Source organism: Rhincodon typus, chromosome 1, assembly GCF_021869965.1.
Source record: "Rhincodon typus isolate 14 chromosome 1, sRhiTyp1.1, whole genome shotgun sequence".
NCBI lineage: Eukaryota > Metazoa > Chordata > Chondrichthyes > Orectolobiformes > Rhincodontidae > Rhincodon > Rhincodon typus.
Window position 1 is genome coordinate 32,320,930 of NC_063332.1, and position 25,980 is coordinate 32,346,909.

The 25,980-nt window shown below is 41.9% G+C and overlaps 1 protein-coding gene across 1 annotated transcript in view; it reads left to right on the forward strand.

Annotated features, from left to right (window-relative positions):
* LOC109932277 (netrin receptor DCC) overlaps positions 1-25,980 on the forward strand; it is a 590,638-nt gene that overhangs the window by 490,091 nt on the left and 74,567 nt on the right. Inside the window, exon 18 of the mRNA XM_048603985.1 lies at positions 5,562-5,633. Coding sequence (XP_048459942.1) covers positions 5,562-5,633 — 72 coding nt within the window. The remainder of the gene's footprint in view (positions 1-5,561; positions 5,634-25,980) is intronic.

Below are 25,980 nucleotides of genomic sequence, written 5' to 3' on the forward strand. Positions count from 1 at the left end.
CCACTATCAACATCCTGAGGGTTACCATTGTTCATACACTAACCCGAACTGGCCATGTAAAAATTGCTGTGAAAAGAGCAGGTCAGAATCCTGCAACGAGTGATTCACCTTCTGACTTTTTAAAATCTGTCCAGCATCTACTAAGCAAAAGTCAGGAGTGTGATGAATGCACTCCATTTTCTTGGAGTGCAGCTCCAACAATGCTCATAAAGCTTGACACCATCCAGGACCAAGCCTGCTTGATTGCCGCTCCATCTAACCCATTCAACGTCAATTTCTCCTCCACCAATGCACAGTGGCAGCAGTTGTACCATCTACAAATGCACTGCGGTAACTCACCACCACTCCTTTGACAGCAGTTTTCAACCTGGCGATCCCTGCCTCCCAGAGGACAAGTGCAGCAGGAACATTGGATCTCCAGCCGTTTAGGAAAGCCGGTCGGCATGGATGAGTTGCCGAAGGGTCTGTTTCTCTGACTCTATTAGCTGCAGGTTTTCCTGCAGGTCACACACCATCCTGATTTAGAACCATCTCACCGTTCCTTCATTATTGTTGTTTCAAAATTCTGGAACTCCTTTCCAAAAGTACCGTGAGTGTACTTACGCCACACAGTCTGCAGTGTTTCAAGAAAGCAGCTCATCACCACCTTCTGAAGCCAGCCAATGACACCCACATCCCATGAGTGAATAAAGAGAAGAATATAGGCCTGGTGTTCTGGATCATTAGTCTAGTGACACACCACTACATTATCATATCCCCGAATATGGAGGCTTAACTTTAAAGCAGGCAACCTTTTTAAAAATGCATTAGACTTGAGCAAGAACGACTATCAGAACAGACTATATTTATTCTAATATTGGTGACTGGAGGATGTAAATTCTGAAACCATAAGGAGGGGATGCAGGGCAGATAAAGTTAACAAGAAAAAAAGATGCTGCGTTTTTGAAAGGTATTGTGGTGACTCAGAGTAGTTTGGCAAATGCACAACCAGCACCATATTTTGGAGAAATAGACGAAATAGGCTCAGCATGTGTTTTTATTTGTGATGTGGAGATGATTTTGCTATTTGCAGAGGATGATATGATTTTCCCTTTGTCAGCACATCCCTTGTCCAGTTTAGTCTCAGCAAAATGTCAAAGATGCCAAATGCATAACTGACTGAAAGGGTATTTGTCAGAGGCAAACAGAGTGCAGATATGCAAGGATGAAAGTGAACAGAGGAAAGGAGAAACTTACAGGGAAATAATAGAATCATGGAAAGTACAGCAGAGCCACATTCATTAGATGCAATGCATCTGTGCAAATGATTCAACTGAGTTATGTGTGTGAGTCCCAATTCGCTGTTCTTTCAGCATCATTCTTTTAAGTGAATGAGGAATTATAAGAAAGTGAATTGGTGGCAAACAACATATTGCAGAGACAATAAAAAGAAACACTGTATGAGATGCAAAGAAAGAAATGGGCCAACATGATGAAGACAGACACTAAGACAAAATTAGCACAAGAAATTTTCTTAAAATTGCTTTGCTGTAAGAAATGCCATAAAAAATTAAGGAAAGGAAAAGATGGTTTATTTTCAGAGTAAGGGAAAAGGGGTATAATGGCCTTGTTGGGTTACTGGACTATAACCTAGGGACCCAAGCATACTCTGGAGACACAGATTCAAATCACACGCCGACAGCTGGTGGAACGTAAATTCAATTTCATAATGAATCTGGAGTGAAAAACTATCTCATTAAAAGTGACCATGAAACTATCGTATTGCCATTGGATGTCATCTGATGTCCTTCAGGGAAGGAAATCTTGTGTTCTGACTCAGTCTGGCTTCCATGTAATTCAAAAATTTCCGTAAAGGTTGATTAGTAAGCGCCGTCTGAAGTGTACTAGCAAGCTGCTGTGTTTTGTCAAACTTCTACAGAAACGTCCAGTAAGAATAATACTGGACTGACCACTAATCATCAACCTGGACTCTGAAATCAACAAAGACACACACAACTCAGTCAAATTGGCAAACTTCTCATAATGTTTTGGGTCTTGTCCTAAAATTGGAAGACTAGTCAAGCTACAGCGTGATATAGCTATATTCATCAAATCATACAATGTAGCTAATATACTAAATTCCTTTATCAATGAAACCAGATGTGATGCACTGATCGGACAGAATCACTAGATGAGGCTGTGCAGCAATACATTGGAGAGGGACTTGCCCTCAACATCCTCAAAATTGACTTTGGATCCCATGACGTCTCTTGGCATTAGGTCAAACATGGCAAGGAAACATCCTGCTGATATCTAGCTCCTGCCAGCAACTCCCACATCCTATGAACAAATAAAAAGAACTCTTTACTTGCCTGAATGAGTGCAGGTTCAACAACACACACACACATCAGCTAGAGTAAAGCAGCCTTTTTGACTGGCAGTCAATCTACCACTGAAATACTTACTCTGTCCATGACTGGCACACAGTGACATCAATAGGCTTTGTGTACAAGACACATCTCTGCAACGTGTCAAGCCTCCTTCAACAGCATCTTCCAAATTCATAATTTCTATCACCAAGAAGGACGAGGGAGGCCAATATTTAGGAAGATCGTTAACTTGTACCACTTGCAAGTTCACCTTCAAGCCACACTGAATTGAAACTATATTGCTGTTCCTTCACTGATACTGCATTAAAAACTGCATTATTGTAATTTTATAAAATACAGACCACTGATCTTTGAACCCTATGGCTGAGTTAGTACCTGGGACTTTAATGGACTGAAATTGTTTTAAAAAGGAACTTTTTAAAAGCACTAACTTTGTGCCACAGACATCTCCTATCCAAAACAGATTGACTACCTTTCATGAAATCAGTCTGGTCCCCCTCCTCTGCATCTCAGTCAAACCTAGGAAATATTCTATTTAATTTACATCCTTATGAAAATCTTCACATGTTGGAAACAGAACATCATTGCGGTGACTAAGTCTAGAGAATCATAAACTTTAGCAGATGTAATATAAATGCAAGCTGCTATTTCAAGAGGTTCTCTCTTTGGTAGAGAGCTGATGGATTTTGATTGCAGAATTAATCACAGGCTGGAAGAGGTTCTCTCTCAGTTCCTCAAGATGAAAACCATCCAGTAACAACACTGACTGGAAAGCAATGTTAAGATACTGAGAACTTAAAAGATAACAGCAATAATCTCTGCTGCTGACAGTCCAAGAATCAACTGGTTAATTGTGGTCTCAAGTTAAAACCTTACACCTCAAGGGTACCCAAGAAGAATTCTAAACCATACATTCTCTATTAGTCTTCTTCTGTAGTGGGTAATTACCCCTTTTAGCTTTGTGTGTGTTTGCCTGAGTGTGTGCAGATATGTGCTCAAGTGACAGCACAAAGTTCTCAATATTGTGTCTTTATTCCCCTCATCTTGTCAAGAACAGTGATGTGGGCATTATTTACAGGATGGACAAAAAAAGCCTTCGATCCTGAAATGGTTGAAATCCAAACAACACCGACCTCACTTGTGAAATTTCAGTGTGCGGATGATAACATCTCTCTACGAAGAGAACCTTCAAGCCTTGTTTAATGCCTTCGTGGCTGCAAACCAAAGAATTAGTCTTGGTCTCAACCTCAAGACGACGCAAATCCTTTACCAACCCAGGGCAAGTTCCAGTCCATTCCTCCATTAAGATCAATGGAGAAATCTTCCCAAATGTGGAATATTTTCCCTACCTGGGAAGCTACCTCTCATCTAAGGCTGACATCGATGTGGAGATTCAATATTGTATCAAAACATGTGAGCAGTACCTTTGGGCACCTGAGAATGAGAGTCTTTGATGATTGTAACATCTGTGCTGATAACAAGATCCTTGTGTATAAGGCAGTCAGCTATCTGACTCTTATACATGGCTCCAAAACTTGGACTATGCAGAGGGCCACCTCAAGGCTCTTGAGAGCTACCATCATGCTGTTTGAAACAGATTGTCCACATCAGCTACGAGGACAGGCAGATTAACATCGGTGTCATTGAAGCAACTAACAGCAATGGCATCAAGGCCATGAGCGAGCATCTGAAACCATCTCCAGGGGGTCATGTGCTAAAGAGTTCCATGCCTGAGTTCCAATTGTCAAATCAAATCTTCTTCACCCAGTTTAAGGAAGGCGTTCAAGAGGAGGAGGACAAAGGAAGTGCTTCAAAGACTCCATGAAAGACTTACCTCAAGAAATGCAGTACCAATGTCAACACATGGGAGACCCCAATTTAGAAGAAACTGATTTGGAGAAAACTTCTGTACAAAGGGACACAATTTTTCAAAAACACCTGGCGCCAAGAGGAAGTACAGAAAAGGAACTGGAGTAAGGAATCCAGCGATTTTGAGGGCCAAGGACCAACTCCACCTCCCAGAAACACCTGCTAAATGTATGATAGACAACACAGCTCTAAGATCAGACTCATCAGATACACAAGACCCACAGAACCTATGACCAGTAACACAGAATTTCCTTGGTGGACAATCATAATCCTAAGTAAGTGATTGCCAACAATTATATTTCTCAGAAATAGCAGGTAATAAGTTTGCTATATTCAACTCAAGAAAACATTACCATTGGCTCCTTACAGCTACAGTAGAAGTTAGGTTGCTGCATCTTATTTGGGGAAAGCTATGGATATGTGCTAAAAAGAACTTAAACATTTCCTGCACCCAACAAGGAGGTTGAAAAGAAGGGAGTCAATTTGCTTTTTCTCACCTGGTTGTAATAACCAGGAGCTTTCTTACTAACAGCACTATCAGTGCACCATTATCCCATGGACTGCAGTGGTTCAATGACCTGTGTTACTTTCATTTCCTCAAAGTCATTTATCAAATGGGAACATAACTGGCAAAGTTAACATTTGTTATCCATCCCTAACTTCCTTGAAAGATGGCAGTAATCTGCCCTCTTGAACTGTTGCAATCTATACAGTATCTGTTTTGAGGGAGTTGCAGGATTTTAACCTACCGACAATGAGGAACAGCAACGTAGTTCCACATGAAGATGGTGTGTGGCTTGGAGGAGAACCTGATGAGAGGTGATGGTGTTCTCATGCATCTGCTGTCCTTGTACTCCGAGGCAGCAGAGATATGAGCTTGGAAGATATTGTCAAAGGAGTCTTGGTTGGTTGCTGTAGCGCATCTTATAGCTAGTACAAACTGCTGCCCCTATACAATGGTGATGGAGGGAATTGATAGATGGGGTTCCTGTCAGTAGGCTGCTTTGCCCTGGATGGTGTTGAGATTCATGTGTGATGTTGCAGCACACACACATACACACACACACGTGCACACACACACACACACGTGTGCGCTGTTAAATGATATCCAATCACTACAGAATTTCCCAGCTTAAGACGTGCTCTTGTAACCACTGTATTTATTTTCATGCCAACAATCCCTCATGCTTCCCACCTTAATTTATTTCACCGACAGTTGCTTTTTGCTCAAGATGATGCTAAAGGTTTCTTTTTTAACACCATTCCACCAGATTGAAATCTAGCTGAGTTCTGGAGCGCTTATATATGTTCTCTGCCCAGCAGGTAGGAGTGTACATGGAGATGGAGCATTTTGGCCAGCGGACACCAACCTAATTGACCGGAGCAGCTTAAATGGTAAGTTCAGAAATTTAATATCCGATAAAACAAAATCCGTTTGTTTCTCCCACTGCCTGTACCTCACTGCCCACTTGGGCAGTGATTGTTAGTAAGCCCTTTCATCAAAGAGAGATCCACGACAATCCTTTCTTTTCGCTTGTTGTCCAGGCATATACAAAGTTTCAGTTCTAAATAATAATCAAATGTCGGACCCCAGGATAACAATTCCCTATTGTGAAATGATGTTAATTGAAACAAAATTGCCATTGGATAATTCAGTATTGCCCAGAAAATCTCTGCTGTTTTTAGCTTCTAAACCAATGGGGCTGATGAATGCAGCAAACATTCACATAATCCATATAATTGGGCTTGAAGAAGTATTTTAAGTTAAATAAGCAATACTCAGTAATCACATGTTCTTGAATATCAAACACTGGCTCTGACGTCCTGCGTGGTCAACATGTTTTCCAATGAATTTCCATGTTTCAAGTAATTAACCTGTTATATTGCCTGATTCCCCCAGTGGCAATTTAAGCTAACCATAAGGTTTTACACTGCAGCTTTACGATTCTTCCGGATGTCTTCAAATTAAATGTAGTTGATGAACAGAATTGCTATCATTTCAGTTAAAACTGATGTTTGAAAGAAATTCCTGAAGGAATAGTTACAGTATTTAAACAGCTTTCCCGAGAAGTTGTTCACCAGTCACTGTGATTGACCTTTACAAATTAATATTTGTGTTTTCCAGCTGTCATAACAGCTGTCAAATTCAAACACCATTTTTAAAAAAATAACGCAAGGTAAAGCTTGTTATTATTTTCCATTCTGTGGTCTCTCTGCTGGCTACCCCTGTTCAATACAGTACCCACAGAAAACGGGCAAGCCAACAATCTGCTTTCATGTCTATTCCTTCGCTATTATGAAGCCAACCTGTACACTTGAATGCCTGGCCCAGCTCCCTGGTTTAAGCAAGAGGAAAACCAGACGCTGTGGATTCTGGAATTCTAAAGAAGAGCCCTATTGGACTCACGTTGTTCAGTCCGTCATGAATATTCACACAGAAGGAGAACCTGTGCCTTTTCACAAAAATTGAGGTCCAAATCCAGAAGCACCTACCATTCTTGTAGGCTGGTGAGAAATGGAGGCCGGTTCTAATTTGCACATTCAGCAATCGTAGAAACAACTGCATATGTTAAAGAACATTTTTGCGAGTGGGATGTATAAAATATGACTGATGCATTTAGTCCTGGTAGGAGAAAATCTAAAGTTGGCAGGGTTCTTTGTAAGCTTTCTGGAGCGGTAAGGCACACCGTTGAAAATTGTCCAGACAGACCTCTGTGGGAGTTAAGATGCCTTTCAGATTGGTAAAGGAAGTCATAAATATTTGTGGCTCCCACCCCTCTATTCGCATACCAATCCAGATGACTTTTAAATGTCGTAATTGTGCCAGCCTCCACCACTTCCTCTGACAGCTTGTTCCATGCATACACCACCATCTGTGTGAAAAAGTTACCCATCAGGTCCCTTTTAAATCTTTCCCCTGTCACCTTAAACCTATGCCCTCTAGTTCTGGACTCCCCTGCCCCAGGGAAAAGACCTCATTTATTTACCCTATCCATGCCTCTCATGATTTTATCAACGTATAAGGTCAGCCTCCGATGCCCCAAGAGAAAATAGCCCTGGTCGATTCAGCCTCTCCCTACAGTACAAACCCTCCAGTTCTGGCAGCATCCTTGTAAATCTTGTCTGCACCCTTTCAAATTGAACAGCATCCTTCCTAAAAAAGGGCGACCAGAATTGTATGCAGTATTCTAAGAGTGGCCTCACCCATGTGTTGTACAACCACAATATGACGTCCCAACTCCTACATTCAATGTTCCGACCCAATGAAGGCAAACGTGTCAAATGCCTTCTTTACCACTCTGTCTACCTGCAACTCCACTTTCAAGAAACTAAACATCTGCACCCCTCAGTCTCTTTGTTTGGCAACTCTCCCCAGGGCCCCATCATTCAATTGAATGTACTGCCCTGGTTTGCCTTACCAAAATGCAGCATCTCAAATTTATCTAAATTAAATTCTTTTTGTTTCAGATCTTCGCCATTCACAGTTCTTTGTTTCATTTCAATGAATGACAATGTTTATTTTTGTAAGAGGTTAAAGGAAGGTAATTTTTTTTATCAATGAATGTATTTTTTAAAAATAGTGCATCATAAATAGACACTTCAGAACTTTGTTTAATCTCAGCATGGGTCCTGAGTTCTCCCCATGTTGGATACAGGGTGAGATAAAGGCAAAGGTTAGTGGGTGAGTTTATAAGTGGGCATGTACAAAGAACAAAGAACAAAGAAAATTACAGCACAGGAACAGGCCCTTCAGCCCTCCAAGCCTGCGCCGATCCAGATCCTCTGTCTAAACCTGTCGCCTATTTTCCAAGGAAAATAGGAAATGTATTCGTACTAAGTTGGCGTAAGGAATATAACAGATTCTGAGCATGGGTAGAGGGGCATATGTTAGAATGAAGGCTATGGAGATGTGCCTTGGGGGAGTAGGTAGAAGCCTGGGCAGGCATGAATGGGATGTGGAAAATGTGTGGGGAGGTTATGGATTGTGAATAGTGAGGGCTGAAGATCTTTTTATTATTTGACTGCCTTTTTCAGAACTTTCACTAAGTGCTGGAGCACAGAGGCAAGCCTACTGCCAATCCCACATCTACACCTATTCCAGGGTCTCTGTCGATGACTTCCATAAAACCTGAGCCATATTAGATTGAAAATCCCAACTTCCAGCATTTAATTCAAACCCAAAACAGCCATAAAGGGGGTTCTGAAGAAGGGTCTTTTCGGACTCAAAATGTTAACCCTGTTTCTCTCTCACAGATGCTGGTAGACCTGCTGAGTTTCTCCAGCACACTCTGTTTTTATCTTAAATTTCCAGAATCTGTAGTATTTTGCTTTTATTTTGCTTTTATTACAAAGGGAGATGTTTTGCCAGGCAAGGAGATGTGGGTTTGTGAGCACGCAGTGAGGCAAATCTAGTGGAAGTGGTGTTAGTTCAACTTAGATCATTGCATTATTGAATTAAATTGAATTGAATTGAATTGAATTGAATTGAGTTGAACAAATGACACATTTATTGTCACGTGTATTGAAAGTGAAAATACAGTGGAAAGTGTGTACCTTCACTATACATATATGGCACCATTCACATTAACTTAGAATAAGGTAAGAGAAAAAAATAACTTAAGAGAGCCCAACTTTCCTTTCCGTTGTCGCTGTCCCACTCAGGGCTTGCCAGCCCTTGCCATGCCTCTGCCAACCTGTGCTCTACTGACTTTTTCTGAAGCAAAATTAAATAAAAATAAAACGGGTACTTTTTTCAAAAAAGTGTTCCTTTATGGGAATGTGTGCATTGATATCAAAGCCAGTATTTATTACGTACTCGAACTGACCATGGGAATGTGATGTTGTCTCCTTCAATCGTTTAGTGTACAACTTTTATAGGGCTGTCAGGAAAGAAGTTCCAGCTTTTTGACAGAAACGAAAGAGTGATATTGTCTTAAATCAAGACCATGTGTAGGCGGCACGGTGGCTCAGTGGTTAGCACTGCTGCCTCACAGCACCAGGAACCCAAGTTTGAATCCAGCCTCAGGCGACTGTGTGGAGTTTGCACATTCTCCCCGTGTCTGTGTAGGTTTCCTCCGGGTGCTCCAGTTTCCTCCAACAGTCCGAAGATGTGCAGGTTAGGTCAATTGGCCATGCTAAATTGCCCATAGTGTTCAGGGATGTGTAGATTAGGTAGGTTACAGGGAGATGGGTCTGGGTGGGACGCTCTGAGGTTCGGTGTGGACTTGTTGGGCCGAAGAGCCTGTTTCCACACTGTAGGGATTCTATGATGATTCTATGATTCTGTAGTTTGGAAAGGAATTTGTGGGCGGTTCTGTTCCCAGGATTCTGATGTACTTATTTGTCTTGGTGGTGGAGGTCACAGGCTTGGGAAGGGGCTGTTGAAGGAATCTTGCCAAACTGCTGCGGTGCATCTTGTAGATGTTATACATTGCGCTTTGGTGGAAGGAATGAATGTTTAAGTTAATGTGAGTCAAGCACATTGCATTGTCCTGGATAATATCATGCTAATTGAATGCTGTTCGAGCTGAACTCATCACAGACAAGTTGAAAATATTCCCTCACACTCCTGACTTGTACCTTGCAGATAGTGGACAGGCTTTGGGGAGAGAGAAAGTGTGTTGCTAGCAGTTCAAGTTCTTCTCTTGTAGCCACAGTATTTATATACCTGGCTTAGATAAGGTTCTGGTCAATGGTGATTCCCAGGACATTGATATCGGGAGACTCAAATGTTGCTGAATTTCAAAGACAGGTAATTAGATTCTCTCTCAGTAGGGATGGTCATTGGTTGACACTTTTGTGATGTGAATGTTACTTGCCACTTATCAACCTAAGCCTGATGTTGCCCTGAACTTGCTGGATGTGGGCATGGACTGCATCAATATCTGACGAGGTGTGAATCATTCTGAACATTCTTCAATCATCAGCAAGCATTTCCATTTCTGACCTGATTTTGAAGGAGAAGCTGAAAATGGCTGGAACTAGGATGCAGCCCTGAGGAACTCCTGCAGTGATGTCCTGGGCTGAGCTGGTTGACCTCCAACAGCCAAGCCCATCTTGTTAGGTATGTCTCCAACCAATGGAATTCTCATTGACTCCTGTTTAGCTATGTCTCCTTAATGTCTTGATGCCAAGGGCTGTCACAATCACCTTAAATCTTGAGTTCAGCTGTTTTTTTTCCCACATTTGGAGCAAGGCTACAATGCAGTGACCCGGGTGGTATCTGAATGAAATGTTGGTGAGTAAGTTATTGCTAAGTAAATGTCTCTGGATCGGACTGTTGATGAGATCTTTCAACAATGCGTTAATGAATGAAAGTTGACTGATAGACCTGTAATTGGCCCAATTATATTTGTTATGTTAACAGAAATTACTGGAGAAACTCAGCAGGTCTGGCAGCATCTCTGAAGAGAAAGCAGAGTTAACATTTTGAGTCCAGTGACCCTTCTTCAGAATAGTTATGTTTATCCTGCTTTTTGTGGGCAGGACATACCTATGTAATTTACTAGGTAGATTCCAGTGTTGTCAGAAGAGATTGGCCGGCATTTTAGCATGTTTTGGAGAACAATTCATTGATATTACAACATGAATGTTTCAGGGCTCATGGTTTTGCATTATCCAATATCTTCAGCTGTTTTTAGTTATCACATGGAGTGAATTTAATGAACTGAAGGCTAGCATCTGTAATGTTGGAACCTCAGGAGGAGGTTGAGATGGATCATCTACTCATCACTTCAGCCTTGTCTTTTTCATCAGGAATTATTCAGCACCTTTCATGACTGGATGTGATAGGACTGCAGAGCTTAGATCTGATCCAGTGGTTGTCAGATCAATTTGCACTGTACATAACACGATGCCTCCAATCTGTAGCACGCATGTAGTCAAGTTGTTAGCGCTTCATTTTGTAGCAGAGCTGGTGATTCTCTTGGCTTGTTGTCTGACATTCCTTGTTCAATTACTGAAAAAGCCACAGAGGACTGTTTCATCTGTAAATACTGGATTTTCCAAGCATGGCACCCTTTCTGACCTGTCAAGGTTACTGATGTAGGTACACAACAGAGACATTTCTGTAATAGAACTGACCATTTGGGAAAGATTTAATCAGAGAAACCATAGCCGGAAAACTATAGCCAGGTGGGAGGCTATTGTTCAGAGTTCTTCTTATTGGAGACAATGTCATCACTTCTTGACAGTTGTTTGCCAACTCATGGCAGGTACCAAACGCTTCATTCATCTTCAGCTGCAGTTCCCTGCTTCCAGCTTTCAAAATAGCATGGATACACCTTAAGCAAGTGGAACCTCACATCTATTTTAGAGGCAAGGATGGGAGCAACATTATCATTATCTTACTGGCAGCATCAGTTTCTGCTAACTGACATAAAGTACAGCAGAATATGACAGTACAGATAGTAACAGTTAAAGAAAATGTTGTAGGAAAGGAAACTTACAAGGGACATCAAAACCATTCTCCTAATTTGTATGCCCATCCACAGGGCAGAAAAGAGTGACATTGAGGTCTGGCTGGAAGGGGGCAAGACATCCAACACAAGATCCAGAGGTAGAGGAATAACTTTCTTGAAAAGTCTGATGACCTGAGCCATTGGAAGCTCAGGCTCTCAAGCTTGGTTGCTGCTGACATCTGAAAACTCCTGGAACAAGACCTTCTCGCTTCGGTGCACTCAGCCGGAGCACATTATCAATAACTCTCAAAGGTCAGCAATTAGTTTCTGATAACTGATAAAAAAGTACAGCAAAATATGACAGTACAGGTAGCAATGGATACTGAAAAGGGATTTGGAAAGGAAACTTACAAGGGACATTAAAACCAACAAAAATTATTTTTGCAATAAGTTAGGAAAAGTAGGGCACTCGGGAGAAATTCAAGCTCCTTGAAATCTGAAAACTTTGAAACTGTTGGTGGAAACTAAGGTAATAGCAGACATACTGAATAATTACTTTGCAAGAGCTTTTGCAGGACGGAAAGACTTCATATGTCAGACAGCCCAAAGAAAGTAATATTTCTCTGTGAAACAAATGCAGAGAATACTGAAAAAACTCAGTAGGTCTGGCAACATCCATGGAGAGAGAGACAGAATTAATATTTTGAGTCTGATATGACCGTTCATTGGATCTTTTCTTCTCTCTGAAATTAATGTAAGCAAAATAATAGTAATGAAGAAAATTTTGGCATTGGAGACAATAAATCCCAAGATCAGGTAATTTCCATCCCGCGATGTAAAGGAAGTAGGTGAGGACACTGCAGATGACCTATCATTATTCGAAGTTCTCTCAAAATCAGTAACTATTTCTTTAAAGTGGATAACAGTGTATGTCAGTCTGCTGTTTCAGGAGGAAAATTAGAGTTAGCATAACATCTAATGGAGGGACACAAGGCAAAATACTGTGGATGGTAGGATGTCCTCAAATAGAACAGCAAGTGCTGGAGAAACACAGCAATTCAGGCATAATCCGTGGAGGACAACAGAGTTAATGTTCCAAATCTAAAGACCGTTCATTAGATGCTGTCAGAGCTGCTGAGTTTTCTCCAGGGTTTCTTGCTCTTATATATGTTGTGAGTAATTGCTGACATCTATAATTAAGGATCGGGTGTCAGAACACTTTGAAAAATTTCAGCTGATTAGAGAGAGCCAACTCTGATTTGTAAAAAAGGGGAGGTCATGCCTAATGAATCTGATTGAATTTTTTTTAGCAAAGTTGATGAAAGTATCACACAGGGAAATGTCTCTGCATGTTATTTATATCGACTTTTCAGAGGTATTTGATTAAGTCCCTCATAAGAAACCGTTACCTGAAGTTCATGGAATTGAAGGCAAGTTACAGTATTGACCTGCTTAGAAAATGAGTTGAGTGGCAGGAGACAGAGCGAGAATGTTGAATGAGTGCTCTAATTGGTAGAATGAGTGGTAGACCACAAGAATCTGTTTTAGGACCTCAGTTATACACCAAATTTATTATTAGCTTAAATGATGGATTAAAATATAAAACTATAAGATGAGAAGAAGAGGAAAATATTCAATTGGGTCAATAAAATGCTGGTCTTTGTGTCTGGAAGACTAGAATACCATGAGCATATGTTATTGTCCAGCTGTACAAATTCCAACTTAGTCCGTGACTGGGGTAACGCTGTGACTAGTTCTGTGGACCACACCTTAGAAAGGACATATTGATCTTGGACATAGATGGATGTACATATATACACATGCATTGAAGCAGGAATAGACCATTCAAACCCTGGCATTTGCTCCCCTATTCAATTAGATCATGGCTGATCTATTTGTGTCTCAAATTCTACCTTCTCATTTACCCTTTGAACCTTTGATTCCCTTGTCTAACAAGACTCCATCTGCCTACACCTTAAAAATATTTAATGAGATCACCTCCACCACCTTTTGAAGCAAAGAGTTGCGAAGACTCTTTAGGAGACAAGTAAAGTTCTTACCTTTGTCCTAAAAGGGCAACTCTTAATCTTTAAACCATGCCGCCTAGTCCTGGTCTCACCACAAGAGAACATATACTTTGCACATCCACCTTGTCAAAGTCATTCAGTAACTTACAAAGTTCGATCAAGTCACCAAAATTCCAGCGGGAGCACGCTCAGTTTGTCCACCCTTCCCTCATAAAACTGTTCAATTATTCCAGGTATCAATCTAGTAAACCTCCTCGGATTAGCCTCTAACACATTTACATCCTTCCTTAAATAAGGAGACCAAATCCCCAGACAGCTTTTGACATGTAATCTTGCCGACAGCCTGTATAACTAAAGCAAAACATTCTTACTTTCACATATCATTCTTACTTTTATGTAAAATTCCCCTTGTAATAAAGGATAGCACTCCACTGACTTCTTAATTACTTGTTGAACCTGGATACTTCTTTTTTGAGACTCATGCACTGAAAAAGCAGGATCCCTCTGCAATTCAGAATTTTGCAGAAATTCTCTATTTCAGTAATGTTCTGCGTTTTTATCCTTCCGACCAAACTGAGCAGCTTCACATTTTTGCACATTATACTCCATATGTCAACTTTTTGCACATTGACTCAGCTATCTATACCTCTCTGCAACTTCCCTATGTTTTCTTCATAATTTTCCAACTATCTTTTCATTATTTATAAATTTAGCCACCATACCTTTACACCCCTCGTCTATGTCATTGATGTAAATTGTTAAAAGTTGAGGTCTCAGTACAGAATGTTGTGGGATTCCACTTGTCACATTCTGTCAGTCGGAAAAGATCCCATTTAAGCAAGCTGTTTGTTTTCTGCAGGCCAACTAATCTTCCTTCTATGTTACTCCTTACATGATGTGCACTTACCTGGTATAATAGCCCTTTTTGTGGCACCGTATCAAATGCATTCTGATGTTCTTCTTTATCTGCAGTGCATGTTCTGTCTTCTAAGATCACTGATAAATTGATCGAATTCTTCCACAAAAACATACTGATTACCTTGAATTTTTACAAACGCTCAGCTATAACCTTCTCAATCACCAATTCTAACATCTTCTTATGACAGAATTCAAGCCAGCTGACCTATAGTTTGCTGTTTTCTGCCTCCCTCCCTTCCTGAATGGAGGCATTCTATTTGCCCAATTTCAGTCTGATGGAACCTTTCCAGAATCTAACAATTTTTGGAAAATTAACACCAATGCTTCCACAACCCAACTAACTACCTCTTTTAAGACCATAGGATGAAGGCCATCAGAACTCAGGGATGAGTACTTGTCAATTCCCTAGTACTACTTCCTCTGGTGTTTGTGACTTTACCAAATTATTCTCTCCCTTTCACCTCCTTATTTGTAGCACTTACTAGAATACTTTTGAATTTTCTATAGTGAAAACAGAAGCAAAATATTTGTCCATTTCTTTCTAATTACCTACTAGTAACTCCACATTCTTATTCTTGAGAGAATCAACATTAACTTTAATCTTTTCCTTTTTAAATATTTTTAAAATACAACTCTTGCTTTTCAGTTTTACATCCCTAGCTAGTTTTCTCTCACACTCAAATTTTTTTCTCGGGATCTTTATGTTCTGTCCAATTCTCTGACCTGCCACTCATCTTTGTGTAGTTATTTGATTTTTTTTCCTTAAGTTTGATGTTTTCCTCAACATCTTTAATTAACTGTATTTGGTGGGTCCTTCAATCAGAATTTTCCTCTGAAGTAGAAATATACTTATTCTGAAATACCCCCTTAAATATCTGCCAATGCTTCAGTATTGATCCATCCATAATGAGTATGCAGTTCACTTCAAACACCTCAGATTTCATGCCCACAATTCCGTTATTTAGGTCTAAAATACTGTCTTAGACCCACTCTTCTACCTTCAAATTTTATGTTAAATGTCATTGTATTGTGGTTGGTGCTACTTGGAAATGCTTTTAATCAGAGGTCATTCAGCAATCCTTCCATATTACATAATGTAAAATCTAATGTAACTCATTCTCTCCTCAGTTCTGGAACATGCTGCTCTTAGAACTGGCATTGTACAATCTCTTCATCCGGCTACCATTGAAAGTCTGATTTGTCCAATTTATATGTAGATTAAGATCATGATTATTGCCTTCACTTTATTGCAAGCAATGTTTCTGTTTGTGTGTTTTGTCCCACATTATGGTGTCTGTTAAGGGACCTGTAGACAATTTCCACTTGTGACTTCTAGTGTGTACATTAGGTGGATTAGCCATGGGAAGTGCAGGGTTACATGAATAGGGTAGGGGATGGTTCTGGGTGGGTTGCTTTTCGGAGGGTCAGTGTGGACTTGATGGGCCGAATGGCCCACTTGCACACTGTAGGGATTCTATAATTCGTTCTTACTGTTCCTAAACTCCACCCAATCTGATTGCAGTGTGGATTTATCAGGATGAAACCTGAGCTCCAAGGGTTAAGTTATGACAACAAAGTAGACAAACCAAGGTTGCAAAAGCTGAAATGTAGAAATTTAAGGCATGATTTGATCAGTTTTTAAGATAATAGGGTGTCTTGGATCACAGCGTGTATCGAAGCAGTTCTTTTCAGATTCAGGTAAATATAATTGAGAGAACGCTCGACAACAGCAATTTAATTAAATATGAATGTTTATTAAGAAATAATAATGATTATAGTGGTAATAATAAATGGAAGAGGAAGGACAAAAAGCAACATGTCTCACGCCCTTCTGCCCATCAGGGGCCCCTTGATCAATGGCTTAGGTTCGTACCTGGCACCTTTCATGATTCCGAGCTGAGGTGAAATCCCACAACTTGGAACGAAACCCTCTCATTCTTATACAGTGTAACAAACAGCCAGCACAAAGAAAACAGATACAGAAAGACAAAACTGCTGGCTGGTACAGAAAACACGGGACGGGAAAACAAGCTGCAGGTGTTGTCTTCGGCTCGTAAAGGAATGTTCACAGGTCTCATCCAAGGTCATGCAGCTTGTCAGGTGTCATCCTAAACTTTCCCAGCCTAATTTCCCATGCTGTACAATCTAGTTTCCCATGCAGCTGTCGAATATCATCATTACCTTTTAGTCCTTTGGCCCATCCTATATATAGGGGGATCAGCTAGATCGGAAGAAGCCATCTCTGTTTGTTGGTAAACCAGGAAGTCTCAGTCTAAAAACAAATAAAACTTCTCAAGAGTTTGCAGCAAACTGAATCAGAAGCATTTGATGACAGATGGAAGATGTGATGCTGTTGACGAGCAATTTGAAATAGTTAAGTCTAGAAGTAATAAAGGCATGGATCAGATTTTAGCAGCAGATGAGCTGATAGAGTGGAGGAGACAGATGATGTTAGGAAGTGTAAGTAGACTGGTTGGTAATAGTTTGAAAATGTGATTGGAAGCTTATCTCAGGATCAAATAGGATGCTAACATTGTGAACACTCCTGCTCAGCCTCAAGAGAGCTTCCAGGGAAAGGGACAGATTTATTGACTGCTGAACAGATTTAGTAGTGAAGGCTAAAGGCAACGGCTAAATGGAAGAAACCACTGCCCATCCAGAACTGAATGTCAAACATGTAGCATAATACTTCAGAGGTATTGGAGGGGTTGAGAGAAGTCTTGGTGAGGTAGGATTAGGTATTATCAGTTTACATGGAAAGACTCAAGTTGTGCTTTTGGAAGATCTGAGGTACAGCATGGAAATGAGAAACCGGAGGTGTCAAAGACAAAGTGAAGCTTATCTCTGTGGAGTTTAAACAACTGAGAAAACCCTGAACTCAAGTTCAGGTTTGGACTTGGATAAATCAAAGCCAAGCTTCAGATTCTCAATTGTACTTCTAACTAAATTTTTCTTAGCAATGAATAAGATTTTCTTTTACATCTAAACCAAAAGCTTACAGAAAATAATACTAATTACTTTTGATCTATGTTAGCTTGGTACTTTACAACCTGAGGGAGATAAAATCTTGTAATAAAATAGATTGCCTGCCACATGTAGAAAGTTCCAATATAACAGCACACTGTCAGAAACAATATTTCATATTTCACCCAGAAAGGTTCTCCCCACTTCCCCTCAATTAACTGTTCTAGAGATAGTGTATAAATCAGACCCCTAGCCTCTAAAAAACTTTCTGACATGTAAAGGCTAATAAAGAACTCATTAATATTATTGAACAATTTTCTTTAACGGTGTACTAATAACTTTGTATAATGGGAATGTTCAAGATGGGATGTTCAGTTTATTTATCAATTTAGCGGTCTCTTGAGGTGCCCAAAGAAAGGATGACATATCTTCCATAGCAGGGTTTGATGAGTAAGTTAGCATGAGATGTTGCTTTGTCTGGGATTAGAGCCACAGCCTTTCTTCGGCTTATTCCTCAAATTTTGCTAAAGGAGCAGGTGACCTGTGGGAATTTGATGGAACGCTGTTCAAAAGGAGGCTGGTGTCAGGATATCTGGCTGGCGAATCAATGATATGGGTTGTTTTTTTTTTCTTGTGCCACATGTGCCCCTTCACAATTCTGTCCATTTGGACTGTGGGCTGATACAAGTTGCACAAATATTAGCTGCTGTCTCCCTAGGCAGAACAATCTTAAGCCCTTGCATGTGTGATGAGTTCGGTGTTGTTCCTGACATATTTTACCTTATGCTTCAAATTGTACATATCTCACAGGGCACAATGGCAAGGTGGCAAATGACAGACAGGGCAAAGTGGGTCAGCAGCCTTAGCCACTCTGATAGAGTGGACTTGAGCATCTGCAATGCTGTGACCATGGCGGTGATTAGCTGACTGTTGGTGATGGCCAGAGCAATATTTTACTGAAAGATAGTATTCTGCAGCAGACTAAACTGGGGTCATTGTTATTGTGCGAAGTATTTTAATTGTGGTTCCCCTGTGATGCTCCAGCAATTATTATGTTTTTCTTGGCTGGTGTTATATTTTCACAAACCATGCAACAACAGAAGTTATTCTCATGTAACCTTGCAGAGGTTATCAAAGTTTCTAGAAAAAATAATGGGACAGAGAGTATGGAAAGGGAAAAGAGTATGGAAACATCAGACACAGTAGATAAGGGGAGAACTATGAGAAGAGGGGTGGCCAATGCAGGAACGAGGGTGTGATACTTAAATGTGTGCAGTATACAAAACAAGGTGAATGAAGCACAGATTGAAATTGACAGGTACAATGTTGTGTGTATCATAGAAACGTGACTGCAAGAGGATCAAGCTTAAGAACTAAATATCCAAGGATATGTGTTCTATTGAAAGGGCACACAGATGGGCAGATGGGGCAGGATTGCCTTGTTAGCAAGGAATAAAATTAAATTGATAGCAAGAAGTGATATTGATTCAGAAGGCACAGAGTCTGCGTGGGCAGAGTTGAGGAACTACAAAGATAAAAAGTACCTGATGGGAGTTGTGAACAGGCTTCCGAGCAGTGGTCAGAATGTGGGGAAGAAAATAAATCAGTTTACAGAAAAGGCATGTAAGAAAGACACTATACAATAATAATGGGGGTCAATAAGCAGGTGAACTGTGAATATCAGATTGGTAATGCATCCCAGGAAAAGGAATTTGTGGAATGTCTACAAGATGTTTTTTTTTGGAGCAATCTGTGATGGAGCCCACTGGGGAACAGGCAATTCTGATTTGGTGATATGTAATGAGGCAGACTTGATTAGAGAGCTTAAAGTGAAGGAACCCCTTACTGCCTAGGGGGCAGTAAGCATAATATGATAGAATTCACCCAGCAGTTTGAAAAGGAGAGACTGGAATCTGATGTAACGGTATGACTGAGTAAAGGTAACTGCAAAGATATGAGAGAGGAGCTGGGCAGAGTTGATTGGAAGGGAAGCCTAACAAGGAAGACGGGATGGAACAGTAATGACAAGAGTTTCTGGGGGTAATTCAAGAGGCAGAGCAGAAATTTTTCCAAGGACGAAGAAACATACTAAGAGATGGATGAGGCAACCATGACTGACAAGAGAAGTCATGCATAAAAGCAAAAGAAAATGCATTCAGTGTGGTGAAGATTAGTAGGAAGCTAGAGGATTACAAATCCTGGAAAAAACAGCAGAGGAAAACTAAAAAAGCAATAAGGGGGCAAAAGATGAAATATGAGGGGAAACTAGCTAGTAACATAAAAGAAGATTGCAAGAATGTTTTAGATGTATCAAAGGTAAGAGAGAGGCAAGAGTGGACAAAGGACTACTGGAAATTGATGCTGGGGAAGTAAGAATGGGAAACAAAGAAAAATGGTAGAGAAAATAAGTAAGTATATTGCATCAGTCTTCATGATGTAAGACACCAGTAGCATATGAGAACTTCAAGAGAGTCAGGGGGCAGAGGTGAGTGTAGTAGCCGTCACGAAGGGGAACATGTGGGGAAGCTGAAAGGTCCGAAGGTGGATAAATCACTCAGATGAGATGGACTACACCACAGGGTTCTGAAGGAGGTAGCTGAGGAAATTGTAGAGACATTGGTGGTAATTTTTCAGGTGTCACTGGAGTCAGGGACGGTCCCAGGGGACTGGAAAATGATGAATGTAACACCCTGATTAAGAATTGAGGGAGGCAGAAGACAGGAAATTATTGACCAGTTAGCCTGATCTTAGTCATTGGTAAGATTTTACAGTCCATTATTAAGGATGAGATTACAGACTACTTGGAAGGCCGTGGTAAAATAGGCAGAGTCAGCATGATTTCATCAAGGGAGGGTCACACCTGACAAATCTTCTGGGATTCTTTGAGGTGGTATTAAGATTTCCAGGAGGCCTTTGACAAGGTGCTGCACAGGAAGTTGCTAAATAAGATAAGAGCCCAAGGTGTTGGGGCAAGATACTGGCATGAATAGAGGATTGGCTTCTGGAAGAAAGCAGAGAGTAGGGATAAAGGGGTCTTGTTGAGGGCTGCAGCCAGTGACTGGTAGAATTTTGAGGGGTCAATATCGGGACCAGAACTATCCACAATGTACATTAACAATCTGGATGAAGATACCGAGAACATTGTTGCTAAGTTTGCAGACGGCAAAAGATAGATGGAGGGACAGGTAGTTTTGAGGAAGCAGGGAAGCTGCAGAAGGACTTAGGCTAGGTGAGTGGGCAAAGATGTGGCAGATAGAATACAATATGGGAAAGTTTGAATTTATGCACTTTGGCGAGAAGAATAGAGGCCTAAACTAGTTCTAAAGGGGAAATGGGGAGAGGCTTCAGAAATCTGAAGCACAGAGTGACTTGAGAGTCCTTGTTCAGAATGCTATCAAGGTCAGTATGCAGCTTCAGTTGGCAGTTTGAAAGGCAAATGCAATACTAACATTCATTTCAAGAAGTTTGGAATGCGAGAGCAGGGATCTACTGTAGGGTATAAGTCTAAGGCTCTGGTCAGACAGCAATTGGAATATAATGAGCAGTTTTAGGCCCCGTTTCTAAGGATGTGCTGGCATTGGAAGGGGTCCAGAGGAGGTTCACAAGAATGATCCTGCAAATGAAGGACTTGTCATATGAGGAACAGTTGAGGACTCTGGGTCTGTACTCGATTGAGGTTAGAAGGGGAGAGGCCTGGATAGCATGGATGTGGAGAAGATTTTTCTACTAGGAAAAGAAACTAAGATCCAAGGCCACAGCCTCAGAGTGAAGGGGTGATACTTTAGAACTGAAATGCAGAGGAATTTCTTCAGCCTAAGAGTGGTGAATTTGTGGAATTCATTGTAACAGTAGCCTGCAAAGGCCAAGTCTTTGCGCGTCTTTAGAACAGAGGTCGATAGGTTCTTGATTAGTAAAGGAATCAAGTGTTATGGAGAGAAGGCAGAAGAATGGGCTTGTGAAACACATCAGCCATGATCAAATGACAGAACAGACCTGATTGTTCGAATGGCCTAATTCTTCACCAATGTCTTACGGTCTTCTGGCTGAAGCCAGATCAGCTCATGAGAAGTCTCTGTCGTCTGCAGCCTGGTTGTTGTTAAATGCTTACAGTGTTATGTTGAAACCTGATGCATTTTGACATTTTCTATATATAACACATAGCATGAAGACAGGTTCTCACTGAGTCAGATAACTTGAAGTTAATTAAAACACTTCTTACAATGCCACAATATCTCAGATTTGCACATATTGACTACTAAATAGTCACTGATTCTATTATATAGGGAGAATGACTTAAGTTGAGGCAGAAACCTTCACACTAGAAGATGTGATTTTCTCTTCCGTAACAGGTACAATGCCTGTGTGGTCTGGAATCTAGGCTATAATACAAGAGACACCTGACCAGGCCAACAAGTCTGCTCAAGTGGGACAACAGGGCTGGCTCACACCCACAAAATTGATTGGTGCAGGCTGAACTCAAAAGAAGGCTCAACTCAAAAGGCCGCCTTTTCTGCTTGTGTCCTTGTCCATGTGAGCCTCTGGTGAAAAGATGTGAAAATATTTGTTTCTCCTCACTGTGAGAAAAGGTTTAATGGCCTGATGGTCATTGCTATTGAATGTTCCTGTTCCTTTTATGTTTCAATTGGGAACACTTGCAGATATGTGAGAGGCAGTACCACTATGGCATCAGTGGTGCTATATTGGTTAGAAGAATCATTATAGAATCCCTACAGTAGGGAAACAGGCCCTTCGGCCCCACGAGTCCATACCAATCCTCAGAGTATCCCACCCAGATCCATCCCCCTATAACCCACCTAATTACACATCGCTGAACACCATGGGCAATTTAGCATGGCCAATCCACCTAGCCTGCACATCTTTGGACTGTGGGAGGAAACCGGAGCACCTGGAGGAAACCTACACAGACATGGGGAGAATGTGCAAACTCCGCACAGACAGTTGCCCGAGGGTAGAATAGAACCCAGGTTCCTGGTGCTGTGAGGCAGCAGTGCTGACCACTGAGCCACCGTGCTGTGCCACTGTGCCGCCCCCGTGCAGTTAAGACTCAGACATTGATTGCACACAAGGCAACCCAATCTTGTGTACGGCAATCCTCTGCAGAGGCAACCTTACAATGCTAACTCACATTCATGGAAGCATGAAGCATTGAGCAGGCACTGGCACGTTCTTTGATAGAGTGCAGCAGATCAAATCCTCTTATGGGATGAGAATCAGGTTTTCTTGAGCCACCCCAGGGACTTGACCTTCATAGCCACCTCTGTCCAGGCTGCCTTCATCAGTTGTGATTGCCGTTTGCTGCCATCCATTGGGAAAAGAACCTCCTTTCTCTCCTTGATAGCTTTCAGGATTATCTCTGGAGAGATGTTGCTAAAGCATGGCACCACATTCTTTCAGGGTCTCTGATACCTCCAGTGGTGATGAGCAGAAGTTGAGTAATCTTCCTGTATTGTAGGGGATGAAGTGATGTCTGGATCCCTTGTAAATACAGCACTTGAAAGTTAGAACCTGGAAAGCCCCAATGAAGGACAGAGCTTCATGCCCACTGTCACTACAATTCGGCTTTTTACACCATTGTAATTATTTAATAAGAACATAGAACTGCAGAGCACAGGAACAGGTCCTTTCATCCACCATTTTCTTGCCAACAAGGATGCCATTCTAAACAATCCCATCTGCCTGAGCGTATTCTGTATCCCTGTATTCCCTGCTTGTTCTTGTGTCTGTCTAAATGCCTAGAATCATAGAATCTGTACAGTGGAGAAGCAGGTTATTCAGCCCTTTGAGTCTACACCGACCCTTTGAACAGCATCCTACCCAGATCCACCCCCTCTATCCCTGTAACCCTGTTTGTCCCATGGCCAAGCCACCTAACCTACACATCCCTAGAGACTATGGGCGATTTACCATGGTCAAATCATCTAACCTGCGCATCTCTGAACTTTGGTAGGAAAGCAGAGCACCTAGAGGAAACCCAGGCAGGGAGAATGTGCAACCTCCACACGGACGGGCACCCAGGGCTGGAATTGAACCTGGGTCCCTGGCACTGTGAGGCAGCGGTGTTAACCATTGAGCCACTGTGCTGCTCCCACACCCCCTCCCCCCCAACAACATTCCCTAAACCTACCAGCCTTGCCCTTCACCCTATCAGGAACATACGATCTCTGTACTCTCGTTATCTGATTTTTAAAGGCTTCCCATTTTCCAGCCATCCCTTTACCTGTGAACATCTGCCCCCAATCAACTTTTGAAAGTTTTGAAAGTACCATCAAAATTAGCCTTCTTCCAATTTAGAACTTTAACTTTTAGATCCGGGCTATCCTTTTCCAGCACTATTTTAAAACTAATAGAATTATGGTCACTGGCCCCAAAGTGTTACCCCACTGATACCTCAGTCAGCTGCCCTGCCTTATTTCCCAAGACTAGGTCAAGTTTTGCACCTTGTTTAGTAGGTAAACTATATACTGAATCAGAAAATGTTCTTGTACATACTAATCCCCACCAGTCCCAATGTGCACTCACTTATCACCATCCCACCTACCTTCCCCAGCCCCACCCCTCCTCTATCTATTTATTTCAGAGCTCCCTTCCCCTCCCCCATTTGTGAAGAAGGGTCCCGAAAAGAAACGTCAGCTTTCCTGCTCCTCTGATGCTGCCTGGCCTGCTGTATTCCTCCAGTTCCGCACTGTGTTATCTCAGGCTCAGACTGCTCTCTCTCTGTCTCTCGGGCGGCATGGTGGATCAGTGGTTAGCACTGCTGCCGCACGGCGCCAGGGACCCGGGTTCAGTTCCACCCTTGGGCGACTGTCTGTGTGGAGTTTGCATGTTCTCCCCGTGTCTGCGTGGGTTTCCTCCCACAGTCCAAAGATGGGCAGGCTGGGTGGATTGGCCATGCTAAATTGCCTGTAGTGCCCAGGGATGTGTAGATTAGCTGGGTTATGTCTGGGTTGGATGCTTTGAGAGTTGGTGTGGACTTGTTGGGCCGAAGACCCTGTTTCCCCACTGTAGGGATTCTATTCCTCACTGACTCCCTGGGTCACCACACCACCACTCAACCTACTAATTTGAATCCTCCCAAGCAGCTCTAGCAAATCTTGCTGCCAGTATATTTATCCCCTTTCAATTCAGGTGCAATCCATCCTTCTTATACAGTTCATTTCTACCCCAGAAGAGATTCCAATGATCCAAAAATGTGAGTCCTTCTCCCCTGCACCAGCAGCCCAGCCGCGCATTCACCTGTTCAATCCTCCTAATCCTACCCTCACGAGCTCGTGGCACCGGGAGTGATCCAAGCATTACTACCCTTGAAGACCTAACTTCCTATATTCTGTCCTCAGAATCTCATCCTTTTCCTTTGTCGTTAGTTCCAATGTGTACAACAACCTCCTGCTGGTCCCTCTCCCATTTGAGAATATTCTGCACCCTCTCCGAGATATCCTTGATCCTGTCACCAGGGAGGCAACATACCATTCTGATTTCTTGCTGTCGGCCACAGAAATGTCTGTCTGTGCCTCTGACTCGACAGTCCCCAATCACAATCGACTGCTTGGAGTCTCACATTACATTAGAGCCAGACTCAGTACCAGATATCTGGCTGTCAGTGCTACGTTCACCTGAGAGTCTATCACCCCCTACATTTTCCAGAGCAGTGTACTTGTTTGAGATGGGGATAGCCACAGGAGAATCCTGCACTATGTGCCTCCCTCCCCTACCTTTCCTGGAGGTGACCCGCCTACCTGACTGTACATTCAGTTTATCTCCCTTGCTACAACTGCCATCCATCACATCCCCTAGCTCCTGTAAATTCCTCATTGCCTCTAACTGCCGCTCCAACTAATCCACAATCTGCAACCAAGCACGCCTCCTGCAAACATAATCATCAGCAACATGGAAACTCTCCCTAACCTCCTACATCTGACAGGAAGAGCACAGGAGGAGTTTAATTTAGATAAATGTGAGGTGATGCATTTGGAAAGGCAAATCAGGGCAGGAATTATACACTTAGTGGTAAGGTCCTGGGGAGTTTTGCTAAACAACGAGACTTTGCTGTGCAGGTTCATAGTTCCTTGAAATTGGAGTCGTAAGTAGACAGGATAGTGAAGAAGGCATTGGGTATGCTTGCCTTTATTGGTCAGTGCACTGAGTATTGGAGTTGGTAGGTCATGCTGCGGCTGTATATGACATTGGTTCAGCCACTTTTGGAGTGTTGTGTGCATTTCTGATCTCCCTGCTTTAGGAAGGATGTTGTGAATCTCGAAAGGGTTCAGAAAAGATTTACAAGGATGTTGCCGGGTTTGGTGGGTTTGAACCATAGGGAGAGGCTGAATATCCTGAGACTTTTTTCCCTCGAGTGTCAGGAGCTGAGGGGTGACTTTATAAAGGTTCATAAAATCATGAAGGCTAAGGATAGGGTTA